This window comes from Manacus candei, unplaced genomic scaffold (genome assembly GCF_025592945.1).
Source record: "Manacus candei isolate 608988 ecotype Guabito, Panama unplaced genomic scaffold, ASM2559294v1 h1tg000147l, whole genome shotgun sequence".
Taxonomy (NCBI): Eukaryota; Metazoa; Chordata; class Aves; order Passeriformes; family Pipridae; genus Manacus; species Manacus candei.
In genome coordinates this window covers 291613-308886 of record NW_026138195.1, presented here as the reverse complement: position 1 = coordinate 308886, position 17274 = coordinate 291613, and the positions used below count along the sequence as shown (strand labels likewise).

The window sequence follows — 17274 nt, the reverse complement described above, 5'->3', positions numbered from 1 at the left end:
AAATCTTGGGAACAGGAGAGTTTGGGCAATGTCAACCCTCTGAAAAGCTGGGAATAAGGGAGTTGGGAACATTTAGTCTATGAAAATCTTGAGGACACGGGGGTATGGGCTCTCCTAGATACTAAAAGTCCAAGGAACTGGGGGCTGGAACACTTCCAGACTTCAAAATATTGAAAAAGGTTTTTGAACACTCCCAGCCCCCTAAAACTCTTGGAAACAGGGGGGGTTTGTCATCCCAGACATTAAAAATCCTGGCAACAGGTCCTTTTGGGCACTCCCAGACCCACAAAATCCTGGAGAAAGGTGGTTTGGACACACCCAGACTCCGAAAATCCTGGGAACAGAGGGGTTTGAGCAATGTCAGCCTCCCAATAAACCAGGAACAGGGGGGTTTGGGCTGTCCCAGAACTACAAAATCTGGGAAAAGAGAGGGTTATGTACTCCAGGATACCTAAAATTGTGAGAACAGGGAGGGTTTGGCACTCCCAGCTCGTCAAATGTAAAAATAGAGCGGTTTGGGCACCATCAGCATCTAAAAAACACAGGAACAGGGGGATTGGGAACATTCAGACACCAAAAATCTTGGGAACACGGGGGTATGAGCTCTCCTAGACCATAAAAATCCAAGGGATAGTGGTGTTGGATCACTCCCAGACCCCAAAATATCAGAAAAGAGGGGCTTGGACACTCCCTGAGCACAGAAATCCTATGAAAAGGGGGGGGTTTGGGAACTCCCAACCCCCCCAAAATCCCAGGAACAGAGAGGTTTGAGCACCTCCAGAGCCTCAAAATCTTTGGGAAAGGGATGTTTAGTCACCCCCAGCCCCTCAAAATCCTCACATTGTGCAGGTCCAGGCCCTCAAAATTCGGGAACACTGGGCTTTTGGCACTCCTAGACTTTGAAAATCCTGGAAAAAGAGGCTTTGGGCACTGCCAGCCCCTGAAAATCCCGGGAACAGGGGGGATGTGGCACACACAGACTGCCAATATTGTGGCAAAAGAGAGGTTTGGGCACACCCAGATACCAAAATTTCTGGGAAATGGGGGGTGGGAGGCTTTGGCCAATGTCAGCCTCCAAAAAACCCGAGGAACAGGGGGGTTTGGGCACCCCCAGACCCCAAGAATCCTGAGAACAGCAGGTGCTGAGCACCCCCAGAGCCCCAAAATCTTGGTCAAAGGGCTATTTGGGCACTACCTGACCAAGCCCCCAAATGCGGAGAAGCTCCAGGCCCCCAAAAGTCCTGGAAAAGAGGGGGTTTGGGTACCACCAAAAATCCTGGGGAAAGGGGGATTGGGCACCCTCAGCCCCCCATCTCCCTCTTGTTTTGGGCAGCTCTGAGCTCCGGGACAACTTTATCCTCTGTTTGAGGTTCCCCTGATCTGTGGGTGCCCTGGGTGGCCGGTTTTGGGTTGCCCTGAGCTTTGGGAGCCCTGGCTGGGCATTTTTGGTGGGCCCTGAGCTCCCCCCTCCCCCGCAGCCCACGGACCCCCCGAACCCCCCAGCCCCGGGGCTGCCGCGGGGGCCCCCAACGGCCCTCAGCCAATCCCAAAGCGCCCACGCCGCCCGCGCCCAATCCCAGCGCGCCGCGCTGATGACTCATCAGTCGCCGGGAGGACACCTCGAAAAAGGGCCCCAACTGCGCCCTCAGCCAAGCCCAGCGCGCCCCAAACCCCCCAAAACGGCGCCGCCCGGCTGGTTTGGGGCTGTCAGCAGCTGTCCGGCGCTGGGCATGGAGCGTGTGCGGGGAGCTGGGGCCGTGCTGGCGGTGCTGGTGGTGCTGGGAGCCCCCCCGGCTGCGGGCGAGGAGCTGTCGGGTGAACGGGGGGGTGGGAAATAGGGGAAAAGAGGGGAGAAAAGAGTGTGTGGGAGCCCCAAAAGTGAGTGCGAGGGGGGTCAGAAGGCCCAGAGTGAGTGGGAGGGGGGTTGGGAGCCCCAAAGTGAGGTTGGGGGGGTGTGGGGCTTGTGGGGCCGGTGGGAAAGGGGTGGGAGAGAGGGGCAAGGGGATGTGGGAGAGCAGGCAGAGGGGTGCCCTGGGGGTCTCTGGGTGTCCCTGGAGCCCTGGAGCGGTTCCTTGGGGCTCTGGGGGGGTGGGATCGGCATTGGAGGGGTCCCCAACCCCCCTGTCCATCCCCGGGGGGCTGATGGGGGGGTTCCCCCCTAGCCAAGAGCCGGTGCTGGGGTGTCCGTGGGGCAGAGGGGGGTGGGAAAGGGGGGTTCGGGGTAGTCCCCTGAGCTCCCACCCTTCTGGGGGGGACTGGGGGATGATGGGGGGGGGACGGGGCACCCCCTGACTCGTGTCCTGCACACACAGGGGTGTTCCTGCACATGGGAAGGGAGGAGTGCCACTTCATCAACGGCACCGAGCGGGTGAGGTTTTTCGAGAAGCTCATCTACAACCGGGAGCAGCAAGCGCACTTCGACAGCGATGTGGGGGTCTTTGTGGGGGACACCCCATTTGGGGAGATCCAGGCCAGGTACTGGAACAGCCAACAGGAATGGCTGGAGTACAAACGGTCTATGGTGGACAGGTACTGCCGGCACAACTACGAGGGGTTCACCCCGTTCAGCGTGGAGAGGAGAGGTGAGCGTGGGGCAGAGCGGGTCCCCTCGTCCCCTGCCCCGGGAATGACACTGGAGCTCCTCAAACGCTCCCTGGGAATCACCCCAGACCCCTCAGCCCTACCTGTACCCGTCCTCGTGGCCTTTTGCCCCCTCCCAGTTCCTCCCAGTCCATCCCAGTCTCTCCCAGTGCCCCCCCGCGTCTCCACCCCGCTGGGGCCACCGAGCTCACGCCCCTCAGCCAATCCCAGCGCGTCTCTCTGATGACGCTCCAGTTGCCAGGCAGACCCAAACCAAACACTTCCCTCACCACGACTCTGCCTCCCAATCCAGATCGCTTCCTTCCCAGGCCAGACCAGTCACTCCCAGACCTTCCCAGTCACTCCATTCCCAGACCCCCTCAGTCCATTCCCAGTCGTTCTCACTTCACTCCCACATCTCCCAACTCTCTCCCCAGTGCCCCCCCAGCCCATGCCCTTCTACCCCAGCTCTATTCCCAGTCCCTCCCACTGCCATCCCAGTCCTTCCCACTGCCATCCCAATCCCTCCCAATGTCCTCCAAGCCCTCTGCCCTCCCTCCCAGTGTCCCCCAGCTCAACCCAGTGTCTCCCCTGTCCCTCCCAGTGCCCCCCAGCGTGTCCATCTCGCTGGTGCCGTCGAGCTCCCAGCCCGGCCCCGGCCGCCTGCTCTGCTCTGTGATGGATTTCTACCCTGCGCCGGTGCAGGTGAGGTGGTTCCAGGATGGGCAGGAGCTGCCGGAGCACGTGGTGGCCACTGATGTGGTCCCCAACGGGGACTGGACCTACCAGGTGCTGGTGCTGCTGGAAATCCCCCCCCCGGCGCGGGGTCACCTACAGCTGCCAGGTGGAGCACGTCAGCCTGGAGCACCCCCTCAGCCGGCACTGGGGTACGGCCTGGCCCCCCCAGCACCGGGGGCACACTGGCAGTGGGACCGGGGGGGAAAGGGGGCAACTGGGGGCAACTGGGAGGGAGTTTGGTGGGTGCTGGGGATGATGGGAAGGGGGTTGGAGGGTCCTAAAGGTGCTGAGAGGGGCTTGGTGGGATCGCAGAGGGGCTGGGAAGGGACTGGCAGGAGGTTTGAGGGTCCCCCGGAATGCTGCCGGGCGGATCCGTGCCCCTTGCCGACCCCCATCCCGGGAGTTACCGAATCGGAGCTTCCAGACACCGACTGCCACGAGGCCGATGATGATGATGATGGCAGCGATGACGGACACAGTGTCCTAGTTAGAACAGCTGGGACCGATTCCTCACTGGATGGGTGTAGCCCAAAACTGTGGATTCTCTGGCCTTCCATGCCATTTTCCCAGGAACTGTTGTCAGGAGAGGCCTGCGAGGTGGGGGGGATGTCCTGAGCACCCTCATAGCCTTTTATGGACTGAGCATCCTCATAGCCTTTTATGGAATTGCCCGTTCTGAAAGAAAAATTAAGCATCCTTTTATGGAATTGCCCGCTGTGAGGGGAGGACTGGGCATTCCTGCCTGAACTGGAGAATATATAAACCTGGAGTTTCAGAACCTTTTTAGCACTCGTGGGATCCAGAGGAGGACTGCAGCTCACCGCTCTCAACCAGCCTGAGACCACCCCCCTCAACTGGACTGCAATCCCCACTTTTGACCAGACTGCAACAGCTCTCTCACTAGTAGGTTTTTTTTCCCCTCTCCCTTTCCGTTGGACTTTGGGGGGGTCCAAGGAACAGCACTTTGTTCATGCCCCAGAGTGCTGGGTTCTACATTTGGGTTTTGTGGATTAAAACCAATTGCTTGTCTGTATAATCAGACTTATTGGGCAAGGGGGGCCCAAGGGGGGCCCAAGGGGGTGCCCAAGGGGCCTGGGCCAGGGGGGGAAGGGCTGCAGGGGGCGGATCCTGGAGGAGGAAACCCGCCAAAAGCGGCGGCCCAGCCGAGGGAGGAGCCGAGCCGGAGCACAAAGAAGAGCAGCCAAAAGGTCCTGGCGGTGGCTGGGCAATGGCGGGGGGGGGCGAGAGCGGTTTGGGGGCCCCCGTGAGAGCCGGGGGGGAACCCCGGTAGCCGCGGAGTGGGGAGAGCGGAGAGGGGCGATCCCGGAGCTGGGGGACCCCCGGAATGCTGGAGGGGGAGGAGCAGAGAGGGAGCGCCGGGCCCCTTAAGCGGGGGTCCCGGAGAGGGGGAAGGCCTTGGAGTGTGGAGAGGAGGGGGGGCCTTGAGGCGGGGTGGGAGCCGAGAGCGCCAAGAGGTTTGCGAGGGTGGGAGGCGAGAGAGGAGGGCCGGCCGGCCCCGGGAGGCAGAGTGGGGAGAAGTGAGCCCTGGGACCCCCCTGGCAACACTAAAGGGGACCCCGGAGAGTGGGAACCCCCTGGAGCCGCGGGACCCCCGGCAGCCCGGAAAAGGGGGACCCCCAATGCAGGCAGAAGTGTCATCAGGCCAGACAGGGGGACCCCCCTAACCCCAGAGAGCAAAGAGAGGGATTTCTGGGAGGGGTTTTTGGGCTTAATGTTAGTGTTTTGGGGGTTTTTATGAGCACAAGATGCCCTGTGCATTCTAGGGATGGACTTGGGCAGGAGAAACTCCCAAGGCAACGCGCTCACCCCTTGTTTTTCTCCCCTCCCCGGCGGTCGGGGCCGTGCTGTTGTTCCCGATCCCGGCCGGCTGACCCAAGAGCCCGGCCACGTGTGCGGGGCCCGATCCGCTCCCTGCTCTCGTTGCCCCGGGGCAGCCTCTGGTGTCCCCCCGGCTGTGGGGGCGTTTTGTTGGCTCGGGCACAGGCGGCCCTTGTGCGGGGCTGTGTGCCGGGGGGCTGTTGGGGGTCCCCGGTGGGTGTTTTGGGGTGGTGTCGGGGTGGGTTGTGGGCAGAGCCCCGTGGGTGGTCGGGGGGCTGCGGGTCCCCTCCTTGTTGGGGGTTGGTGTTGGTGGGTCAGGCCCCGGCGGCTCCATTGTGAGGCCGGTGTGGGCGGGGGGGGCTGGTCCGGGGGAGCCGGAGGGAGCCGAGGCAGCGGGTTTGGGGAGCCCTCGGGAGAGCCGGGGGTGGGGGGAGGAAGGGCGGGAGCCCCGGAGTGTGGAGAGCGGAGCGGGGCGATGGCGGAGCTGGGGGACCCCCGGCAGGCTGGAGAGGGGAGCAGGGAGAGGGAGGAGCCCCGGGAGGCTGCAAGGGGGGTCCCGGAGAAGGGGGAGCCTGGGCAGTGGGGACCCCTGGGATCCCCGGGCCAAGAAAGTGGAGAAGGCGGAGAGGGGGAATGTCTGGGAACCCGGCCCCCTGAAGCAGAGAGTGAGGGGAGAAGGGACCCCTGGGACCCCCAAAAGCCCTGGCATCCCTAAGCAGGACCCCCAGCAGCACAGAAAGGGGAGACCCCAGAAGGTAAAGGTGCAGAGACCAGAGAGGGAGGAGAGTTTTTTTGAGCTGAATGTTCATATTTTGGAGTATTTTTTTTTTGAATCTTCATCTTTTGCAGATTTTAGGGGAGTTTTGGTATTTGTTTTTTTTTTCCCAAACCTTGTTGTTTTCTTTTTCTCAGGTCTAAATCTTGGTGTTTTGGAGGTTTTTATGGGCACAGGATGTGCGATGAGTCCTAGAGCTGGACTTGGGCAGGAGGAACCCCCAAGGCAACGCGCTCACCCCTTGTTTTTTTTTCCCCCCAGCAGGATTTCTGCTTCCCAAAGCTTGGGCGGATGGAGGAGGAGGCTGCGAGGAAGAGGAAGATGCCGCGGGCCCCCCAGGCAGGTGAGGAGGAAGTCAGTGCCCCTTTGGGTCGGTCTTTTGTCTTTTGTGGCCGTCCTGCCGGGGCCGGAGTTGGGGGGATGTCCTTGGGCTTCCCTGTAGGCTGGAGGCAAATCCCCTGCGTGTCCTTGTTGGTTCCTGCCCCAGGCCCCGAGGCGAGGCCGGAGAGCGCGGAGGACAAATCCCGGCGGCAGAGCCTGGTGGGAGAGGCCGTTTTGAAGGGCTCCCCGGCGCAGGAAGGCAGCGGGGAGGAAAAGGGCCGGAGATGCCCCCGCAGGAGGGGCTGCAAAGCCAGCCCAGGGGGCTGTGAGGAGGAAAGAGCCAGCGTGTGCCGGGAAGGCGGCCGGAGCTTGAGGCGGAGCTGCGAGCTGGTGGTCCCTGAGCAGCCTCCCAGCAGAGAGAAGCCCTTCAGGTGTTTGGAATGTGGGAAGAGCTTCAGCAAGAGATCCGACCTCCTGAGGCACCAGCACATCCAAACTGGGGAACGGCCCTACACGTGTGAGGAGTGTGGGAAGAGCTTCAGAGACAGCTCCAACCTCCGCAAGCACTGTCGCATCCACACTGGGGAACAGCCCTACATGTGTGCGGAGTGTGGGAAGAGCTTCAATCAGAGTTCCAACCTCCGCATGCACCGTCGCATCCACAGTGGGGAACAGCCCTACACGTGTGGGGAATGTGGGAAGAGTTTCACTCAGTGCTCCCACCTGCTCCGACACCAGATGATCCACAGTGGGGAAAGGCCCTACATGTGTGAGGAATGTGGGAAGAGCTTCAAACGGAGCTCCCACCTGCTCCGACACCAGATGATCCACAGTGGGGAAGGCTCTACACGTGTGCGGAGTCTGGGACGAGCTTCAGGGACAGCTCCAGCCTTTGCAAACACCGTTGCATCCACACCAGGGAATGGCCCTACAAGTGCTCAGAATGTGGGAAGAGCTTCAGCACAAGCACCAAGCTGCTCAGCCACCAGCACATCCACACTGGGGAACAGCCCTACACGTGTAGGGAATGTGGGACAGCTCCACCCTCTACACCCACCGTCGCCTCCACATCAGGGAGAGGCCCTTCCACTGTGGGGAGTGTGGGAAGAGCTTCAGGCAGAGCTCTTCCTTGACCTCCCACCAACGGACCCACCAGTAATGGAAGCCCCGAGTGCCCCGACTGCGGGAAGAGCTTCGGCCGCTGCTCCAACTCCATCAGCCATGGGAGGACCCGCGTTGGATGATCCACAGGGACCCCCGTTGGGCACCGACCTGGTGTGCTGGTTTTAAGGTAAACCAGCAGGGGAAATGACAGTGGTGACATCACGGGGACAGCGGTGACATCACAGGGACATTGGTGACATCACATGGACAGCGGAGACATCACAGGGACATTGGTGACATCACATGGACAGCGATGACATCACAGGGACATCAATGACATCACAGGGACATTGGTGACATCACAGGCACAGCGGTGACATCACAGGGACATTGGTGACATCACATGGACAGCGGTGACATCACAGGGACATCAATGACATCACAGGGACATTGGTGACATCACATGGACAGCGGTGACATCACGGGGACAGTGGTGACATCACAGAGAGAGCGGTGACATCATGGGGACAGTGGTGACATCACCGGGGGTTAATTTTGGTGTGAAAATCTCCTGCTTTGGGCAATAAATTCTGGCTCCTCCTCCGGCATCCGGTAGTTCCTCCCTGGGAACCAGGAATGGGAATGGGGACAGGGGGAATGGGAATGGGGACACCTGGAATGAGAATGGGAACATTGGGAGCAGACTGGGAATGGGACTGGAGACATCAGGAAGTGGGAATGGGGGCACCTGGATTGGGAATGGGGACACCGGGGAGAGGGATGGAGACACTGGGAGCAGGTTAGGGACACCAGGAATGGGAATGGGGACACCTGGAATTGGAATGGAGACTGCAGGAACTGGGATGGGAACACCTGGAATGAGAATGGGAATTCATGGATTGGGAATGGGAACACGTGGAATGGGAATGGGAACATTTGGAGCAGATTGAGGACACCAGGAATTGGAATGGGGACACCTGGAATGGTAATGGGAACACCTGGAATGGGAATGGGAACACCTGGAATGGGAATGGGGACACCAGGAATGGGAATGGGGAAAACAGAGGTGGGATGGGAACACCTGGAATGGGAATGGGGACAATAGGAAAGGGAATGGAGACACCTGGAATGGGAATGGGAACACCAAGAACTGGGAATGGGGAAAACAGAAGTGGGATGGGAACATCAGGAATGGGAGGAGGGACAATAGGAATGGGAATGGGGACACCTAGAACGGGATGGCACACCTGGAAAGGGAATTGGAACACATGGAATGGGAATGGGAACACCTGGAATGGGAATGAGAATGCCTGGAATGGGAATGGGGACATCAGGAATGGGATGGGGACAATAGCAATGGGATGGTAACACCAGGAATGGAAATGGGAACACTTGGAATGGGAATGGGGACATTGGGAGCAGACTGGGGACACCAGGAATGGGAATGGGGGCAGCAGGAATGGGAATGGGGACACGTGGAATGGGGATGGGAACACCTGGAATGGGAATGGGAACACCTGGAATGGGAATGGGGACACCAGGAATGGGAATGGGAACACCTGGAATGGGAATGGAGACACCTGGAATGGGATGGCAACACTGGGAATGGGAATGGGAACATTGGGAGCAGGTTGGGGACATCAGGAATGGGAATGGGAACACCTGGAATGGGAATGGGGACACCAGGAATGGGAATGGGAACAACTGGAATGGGAATGGGAACACCTGGAATGGGAATGGGAACATTGGGAGCAGACTGGGGACACCTGGAATGGGAATGGGCACACCTGGAATGGGAATGGGGAAAACAGAGGTGGGATGGGAACACCTGGAATGGGAATGGGGACAAAAGGAAGGGGAATGGAGACACCTGGAATGGGAATGGGAACACCAAGAACTGGGAATGGGGAAAACAGAAGTGGGATGGGAACACCAGGAATGGGAGGAGAGACAATAGGAATGGGAATGGGGACACCTAAAATGGGATGGAACACCTGGAAAGGGAATTGGAACACCTGGAAAGGGAATTGGAACACGTGGAATGGGAATGGGAACTCCTGGAATGGGAATGGGAACTCCTGGAATGGGAATGGGGACACCTGGATTGGGATGGGAACAACTAGAATGGGATGGGAACACCTGGAACAGGAATGCAAACCCGTGGAATGGGAATGGGAACACCCGGGCCTGGGCTGTGTCCCTGGTGAAACAGGAGGCCAGGCCCAAAAGAGTTCACGAAGAAATTTGGGCCTGCTAACAAGCTCCCAACATCCAAGACCATCTGTGCTCGTTCTGTTCCACTGACTGGAGCAAAGCTTCAGAGAATAGTACAGGAACATGTCCTAGGCCTAGAGGGGATAAATTACAGAGACAGCAGGATCAGGGAGACATTGGAAGAGGAGGAATAGGCCGGGAGCCAGGGCTTTTTCCAAGCTTCAGGGAGCGGGTCAAGAACAATGGAAGAGAAGGAAGGTCAAGCTGAGGAAGAGGAGTTGAAGCCCCCAGAGCCATGGAGGAAGAGTGGAAGTCCCCTCAGGATTGAGGGCCAAGAGAAGCACCGCCCCAAGCCCCGCCTGAGCTCCACCTATACTCCGCCTATTCTTAATCTGCAGAGAGAGATGTTGGAATCACTTGAATATGCATTTAATCACAGCTGAAGATTGTATAAAAATGCTGATTTTGTGTGAAGCCTTGGAGCAAGTTTGTCCAGCGCGAGCTGGCTTGCTCCCAACGTTGAATAAACAAATACCTTGCTGCTTAAAGAGAAAAAAGTCTCTGAGCAGTTTCTCGGACCGATTTTTCGGATTCAGCGCCCAGTCAGTCCCAGGATGATCCCAGTCACTCCTGGTCTCTCCCAGTTGCTCTCAGTTTCCTCCATGTGGTCCCAATCATTCCCAGTTGCCCCCAGAAGCTTCCAGCATGATCCCAGTTGCTCACAGCCACTTCCAGTCATCCCCAGCGCACTTCCAGTTGCTCCCAGGATGATCCCAATCACCTCCAGCATGATCCCACTCACTCTTGATATGATCCCAGTATGACCCCAGTCACCCTCAGTGTGGTCTCAGTTGCTCCCAGCATGGGCCAAGCTTCTCCCACTGTGATCCCAGTATGGTCCCAGTTCCTCCCAGTTACCCCTAGCACAGATCCAGTCACTTCCAAGTATGATCCCAGTCCTCCCTCCTGACAGTCCCAGTCAATCCCAGTTGCTTCTATTGTAGATCCAGTCACTCAGTTCCTTCCAGTTGCCCCCAGTGTGGTCCTAATTCCCCTTCATGTAGTCCCAGTCACTCCCAGTATGGTCCCAGTCACCCCCACCATGGTTGCAGACACTCCCAGTATATCCCAGTAGAGCCCTCAGCATGCTCCTAGTCCTTCCCAGTCACTCCCAGATGCCCCAGTAACATTCCAGTTTCCACCAGTATGATCCCAGTGACTCCAAGCCACTCCCACTATATCCTATGTGGCCTCCAGTTGCTCCCAGTAGCCCTCAGTGTGGTCCCAGTTGCTCCCAGTATGATCCCTGTTGCCCCAGTTCTGGTCCTGGAGGGTCCCAGTGTGCTCAGATCCTTCTCCCGGGGGGTCCTGCTGGGTCCCAGTCCTGGTCCCGGTGTATCCTGGTGTCCCGATCCATTCCAGTCTGTCCCAGCCCATCTCAGTCCATTCCAGTCTGTCCCAGAGCATCCCATTCCATCCCAGTCCATCCCAGTCCATCCCAGACAGTCCCATTCATCCCTGTCCATCCCAGTCCATCCCAGTCCATTCCAGTCCGTCCCAGTCTGTCCCAGTCCATCCCAGTCCATCCCAGTCCATCCCATTCCATCCCAGTCCATCCCAGTCCGTCCCAGTCCCTTCCCAGCAGCCGCCGCCGTTTCCCGGGTCCTGCCCCCCCGCCCCCCCAAGATGCTGACGGGGGTCGGGGCTCCGTCTTTGCCTTCGTCTCCCTGGGCCTGCCTGGAATGAAGGGGCCGCTGGGACACTGCGGGACCTCCTGAGAGCAAAGGAACCCCGGGAGAATTTGGATACTCCTGGAATCAAGGCACAACTGGGACACTGCAGGGCCCTATGGAAAAAAAGGAACCTTGTGACACTGCGGAATTCCTGGAATCCAGGGGCCTTTGTGACAGGGGGGCCTCATGGAACCAAAGGAAGCCTGAGGTGTTTCAGAAGGTCATGGAATCAAGGGGCCACTGGGACACTGCAGGGCCTCTGGCAATTAAAGGAACACTGGGACACTGGGGCAGGACATCCCCCCTGCAATGGCCCCAAGACAATGCCCCATTTGCAAAGGGGTCAGTGCTGAGCTGAGAGGGGGCCGGGACAAGGCAGGAGATGTTGGACCCCAGACTGGTTTGACCCCAAATGAAGCCCCTGATGGTGAGGGAAGCCCTGGAGTCCAAGGACTGTCAGTCCATGGGTTTCTACCACAAAGGGCCAGTCCCCTTTGCCAGGGGCAGCTTCTTCCAACAGAACCCTTCTTGGGGGTGTGTGGAGATTCCTGCCTTGGCTGGGGACCCCCCCAAGGTCACTGCTGGAGGTTGAGAGCAGAGATCTCCCCACGAGCGCTGCTCTGGGGGAGTTCCATCCATCTCTAATTAAGAATTATTGCTTGTTTGCCACCTTTAGTAGAATTGCTTCAACAATTGCTTTAGTGTAGTGCCCTGTCCTACCTTATCCTGTACTCCTGGTAGTTTTAGTGTTTCTACTGTTCACTAAATAATTCTGTTCTGTGTCATCATTTGCAAAAATAAATAATTCATTTTCTTTCAATAGATCTGATTTGCCATCATTAAAGCCTGGGGGACAAACATGGTTCAGTCCCCCCTCTAGAATTGCTCTAAATTTCAACTGTTGGCACAATGCAAGGCTGAGATTGGATCCAGCAGCCCCCAGCACCCCAGAGGAAGTTGGGAGCTCAGGGGGACCATCCCCCTTTCCCAACCCCCAGTGCCCAAAGACCCTCATGGGACTGTCCATCCCTCCAGACCACCCCCCTTTTCCACCCCTCTCCCTGGTTCTCCCACTTTTCCATGATCCCCTCAAGCCCCAGCCCCCTCATGCTTAGTTTGGGGTCTCAACCCCCACTTTTTCCCCCTCTCCCACCCCATACACATCATTCCCCCAATCCCCACCTCCCTCATGCTCAGTTTGGGGGTCCCACCCTCCCCTTTTTCCCCCTCTTCTGACCTCACCCACCCCTTTCCCATCAGCCCCCAATTCTCAGCCTCCCTCCCTCTCCACTTTTGGGGGGTCCCACTCCTCTCCCATTCAGTCTTGGGGTCCCACCACCCCTTTTATCCCCTCTGACTCACCGACCCCCCCCTTCCCAACACCCCCTCTCACCCAAGAGCTCCTCACGTGCAGCCAGGGGAGGCTCCCAGTAACACCAGAGTCCATGAAAGTCCCCCCAGACTCTGCAGTTCCTCATGTGTCTGACAGGGCGTCTTGGGAGGCACTGGAGTTCCCCCAGCTGCTCCAGATCCATAGCACTGAGATTTCCTTCTTTCCTTCCCTTCTTCCCTCCCCAGGGTCTCCTGTGGTGTTCTTCTGGCATTGGGTGTAGCAGGAGCCACCCCCAGGGCTCTGCATGGGGCAGGCTGGGTTGTGGCAGTCTAAAAATGTGTAATTAATAAGGAAATTGTAGATTTTGCATAGAAGTTGTTGTATTGTATTGTACTGTGCGTATGTTCTGTCCTTTCATTGGTTGATACTTGACGCAGTACCGTATAGGGTTATGTTCAGCTCCTATCTCCTATGATTGGTTGTAATTTGCATGCTCCGCCTAAACCCCATCTTCTGTTCCAGTGCCTTCCTTACCCACGTTATTTAAGGCTGGAGCCATTTTGCGCAGTGCTTTCTGTGCCCTTTTGTTCCTCCCTTTAAGCAGTTCAGTTGCCCCGCTACTTTTATAACAAAATCGCCTTACCAGCTGCACCCAGAAAAGTTGGGGAGGTCTTTATTCAAGCGCTGACCTCCGCACTGGGTGGTACCTGCTGCTCCTCAGGTGATTGGACAGAGCCATTCGTTGGTGTGAGTTTGGCATTCCCCACCCAAACTGCTACAGGAGTGCCAAGCTATTCCGAGGAATGGGGAGTTGTTACGAAGACTTGAGCGGAGCCCTGCTTAGAGGGGTTGGGAGAGGTCCAGCAGCATGGAGTGAGCCTGGCCAGTGCAGAGGGGCCCCGAGCAGGAGATGAAATCTCTTGCAGAGAGGCGCCACTTGCCACAACAGCAAACGGGGAAATCTTCCTCTCCCTTCAGGTCAGAGGTACAAGTGGATGTGATCAGTGGTGTTCAAGCCCCCTGCAATGTGGAGGTGGAGATCCAAACAACCTATAAACAGACTGGCTCGAGCAAGGAAAGGCTGGGATGCTGTGACAATTATTGTGGCATGGTACTAAGGCAGGCCTGGTAAATCCAGATCAGATGCTCTGGCACCTCTGTTAGGAGGCAAAGTCATCCCAAGGGCTGGAGGCTTCTGCGCGGATGATGTCAGGAGGGGCTGCACTCACTGGTGTCTCTGAAGGTGTGAATCTCTCTGTGATTCTCCTGGTTCTTGTGCCATTTCCCAAACAACATGGGCAGGAGGAGGGCTTTGCTGTCGCTTGTGGGAGAAACCTGCCTCTGGCTTTAGAGTGTTTTGAGAAAGTCCAGGTCAGACCTGCTTCATTTTCTAATGAGGGAAGTTGTCTTCCTCCATAGGCTGAAAAGGCCAGGAGCAAGTTACCATGTGTGTACATTCACATACTTTCCTTTTGCTGTGAATAGGGGCTTTGGTCCCGTGGAAATGCATGGGGCAGAGGACAGGGGACCTTGGGATCAGGTGGCAATCTTGGCTACTGGAAGGTTTCAGGATTCTTGTCTGCAAGCTGCAGTTGAGTGCGTCGTATCACTACTGAACCAGAGATGCTCACCTGCCGCTCCCATCAAGTGGACTTGCTTTTGGGGGTCTTGTATTTCTTTCTTATTGTCTTTCACGAATCCAGGGAAGAATGTGTGCGATTTTCTGGTTCTTCCCCTCACCTAATCCCCTAGCTGCTTTTTGGAAGGCCTCTTGCAGAAGCTGATACTGAAGCAGTGCTTTCAGGGTTACCCAGGGACTCTGAGAAACTGGAGGGGGAGAGATCACAGATTCAGTGCTGCCTGTGGTCAGGGACTAACGGAATGGCAAGCAGCTGGCTCACTGGAGAGAGATATCCCATTTCTAGCTAAATGAAGCTAAATCTCTTATCCACAAACTTCTGATTCAAGTCCAGGCAGTTCTGTCTAGACTGGCCAATGGGGCTGATGATGCCTGAGACCAAATCTTCCTTCCTGGGGCATTTCAAAAGAGCCAGCCATACTGAAATCAGGAGCTTTTCTACATGTGCTTGATGAGCTCAGCTGCCTCAACATCTGTAAGTTTTCTTTTTTCAGACCCCATTGACGATGTGCATGGTGACCTCCTGGGATCCCATGGCAAAATGAACCTTCTTTGCACCTGCGAGTGTAGCATCTTCACCTTGCACTCCCTTCCTGGAGCAGTAGGTGCTGGCACAGCAGCCATTCATCTCCAAGGAGTCCCCAGGGTTGTGAGGGGGGATGAAGCTAGGTGGACAGCAGATCGCAGTCAGAGGCCATGGAACAGGTTGGACATGAGCTTGGGGAGACCAAGTGAAGTTCATCCCATATTAAAAGCCTCTATGGTCCATGAGGAGACAGCAAATCTCCCTCTGGAGAGCCTAGGTCAGGAATATACCCGCATCCATCATCGTAACGTCTCTGCATCTTGTTTGCAGACAAACCTCCTGTTAAAACTGCCGGAGCTTCCAAGCTGACTGCAGGCAGCAGTTGTAGAGCCCACGGCACCAGCTCATAGGGCAGCAAGGAGTGCCTTTCAGATGCTGTCTCTCTCCCTTGTAGATGTCTTTGTGCTGCCCCAGTCTTTCTGATCTGCCTCATCCTTGACTTCTCCACCCTGCTCCCTGCCATTGCTTGAGAAGGAGTTATCTGCAATGCCTTTGGGCACCGGGAGCCCAGAGACTGAAGCTTTCCAGCAAGAGCCCCAGGCCTGTCCAGCAGCTGTAAATTTCCCTTGGAAGAGCACTCTCATCTTTCAGCCCAGTGTTTATTTAGCCCCCTTGTCTATGTTGTACAATGGGGCTGCTTCAGAGAGCCCCTGTGGTCCTTCCACCTCTCTCTGCCTGGCCTGGCTGTCCTCAGGGCATCTTGCCAAGCTCTCATGTGGTGCTGCTGACCCCTGGGCTGGTGTCATCTATCTTTTCTAGAAGATGATTTTTTTCAGCAAACGCCCTGTGGAGGACAGCAAAGCTGCAGAGATGAGCCCACATGTCAGGAGAGAGCCTGGCTGTCCCAAGAGCTGGTGCTGATGGGGGCCAAAACTGGCCCTGGTCTCCCCCCATCCCAGTCAGCAGTGGGATATCAGGATTGAACTGTGAAGTTTGTTAACTCCTCGGCAGCATCCCTGTGGGGTGGGGAAGACAGGGCAGGGGAGCGCCTGGATGGTGAGAGAAGGGTTTCCAGGTGTTCTGGAGGAGATGTAGCAAAGCCATGGGGGCCGTGTGCTGCTGCAGCCCAGCCTTCCTGGGTGCACTTCAGGAAAAGTGTTCTAAGAAAGACCTTCACTCAAAGCAATGGCCTTGGGTTTTCTGGCTGCTTTTCCCAGAGGAAGCAGCATGTCAGCAAAGGAATCAAAGCTCAGGGGATTTCCAGTGAGAAGGACACTGGGAGGAGTTGGGTATGTATTCTTCCATCCCATAAAATGAGAAAAAATGGGCCGGAGTGAGAGGTGAGGGATTTCCAAAGTCTGCTCATCTCTGATGTCTCCCCTCCCTGGCCTGGAGGGATCCAGTGCCTCCGGTGCAGAGCCGAAAGCTGTGCTGCAGATCCTGAAGGTGATTGTCCTGCTTCTGGTCAGGGCAGTGTTAATTTGGGCAGTATCCAGGAGGGGGCACAGCCAGGACATAGAGGTTATTCCTCATTTTGTCAAGGATGGGGGAAGGGGTCTCTTCCAGGTTGTGTGCGTGGTGGCAAAGTTGGGCACCAACTGGTGAGCAATCATGTGTGAGTCATTTGCCTCCCTTGGACACTCGGTTATTAGTATTGTTTCTGTTACTGTTCTGTTGCTGTACTGTTTTCTTATTTCATTGCCGTTTCCAGTAAGTTGTTCTTATCTCAGCCTGCCATCTTTACCTTTTGTGCCTCCAATTCTCCCGTCCAGCCTGCCTCCGGATGGAGGGGGAGTGGGAAGGAAAGGAGGAGTGGGAAGTGAGCGAGTGGCGCACGATTTGCATGGTTTCAGTGAGAACACTAAATTATGGAACACCCGTCTTAAACACATCATCGTGGCTGGGCTTCTCGAACCAAGATTTAAGAAGGCTCCATCCACATTTGTTACAAGCACGCTGGTGGCTTAGGAGGCCAATGCGAGATAGACATATCCGATTGCAAAAGGCACAGCAGAAAGACTCCCTAGGTGGTATATTCTGCAAGACATGATTCTTTCTCCCTTGTCTTTTCTCCTCGAGAGGGATTCTGCGTGCGTTCTCAAAGGAAACAGGAGCGTTAGAGATGGTGTGTCTCCAGGCCTCCCGATTGGAGGCCAGAGTAGACCAGTTATGTTGATTGATATGGCCGAGGCTGAGATGTTTGCAGCTATAATTGTCTACAACGTGGAATAAATAATTCGGATTACAGTATTTTAGTATTTCTTATTTTATTATTTTAATAATATTTCTTATAACATTACTATCTATTACTGAATATATATAACATGTAATAATGTATTATAAAGTATTACTTCTCTCTATATTTCTATATTATATTTCTAAATATATTTCTATATTTCTATATATACTTCTCTATATATATATTCTATATTTCCATATATATGTCTATATTTCTAATAATATTTCTATATT

At 56.1% G+C, this 17274-nt stretch overlaps 1 protein-coding gene, 1 long non-coding RNA gene and 1 pseudogene across 3 annotated transcripts in view; 2 read left to right on the top strand and 1 right to left on the bottom strand.

Moving 5' to 3' along the window:
* The window catches only part of LOC127462950 (gastrula zinc finger protein XlCGF7.1-like), a 56327-nt pseudogene extending 47921 nt beyond the window's left edge, over nt 1-8406 (top strand).
* Nucleotides 1-17274, bottom strand: part of LOC127462965 (uncharacterized) — a 112980-nt gene that overhangs the window by 20919 nt on the left and 74787 nt on the right. The gene's annotated exons all lie outside the window — the stretch shown is intronic.
* The window catches only part of LOC127462949 (class II histocompatibility antigen, B-L beta chain-like), a 181265-nt gene continuing 165334 nt past the window's right edge, over nt 1344-17274 (top strand). Inside the window, exons 1-2 of the mRNA XM_051771895.1 lie at nt 1344-1815; nt 2313-2582. Of these exons, the coding sequence (XP_051627855.1) occupies nt 1593-1815; nt 2313-2582 (493 nt within the window). The 5' untranslated portion in view covers nt 1344-1592. The remainder of the gene's footprint in view (nt 1816-2312; nt 2583-17274) is intronic.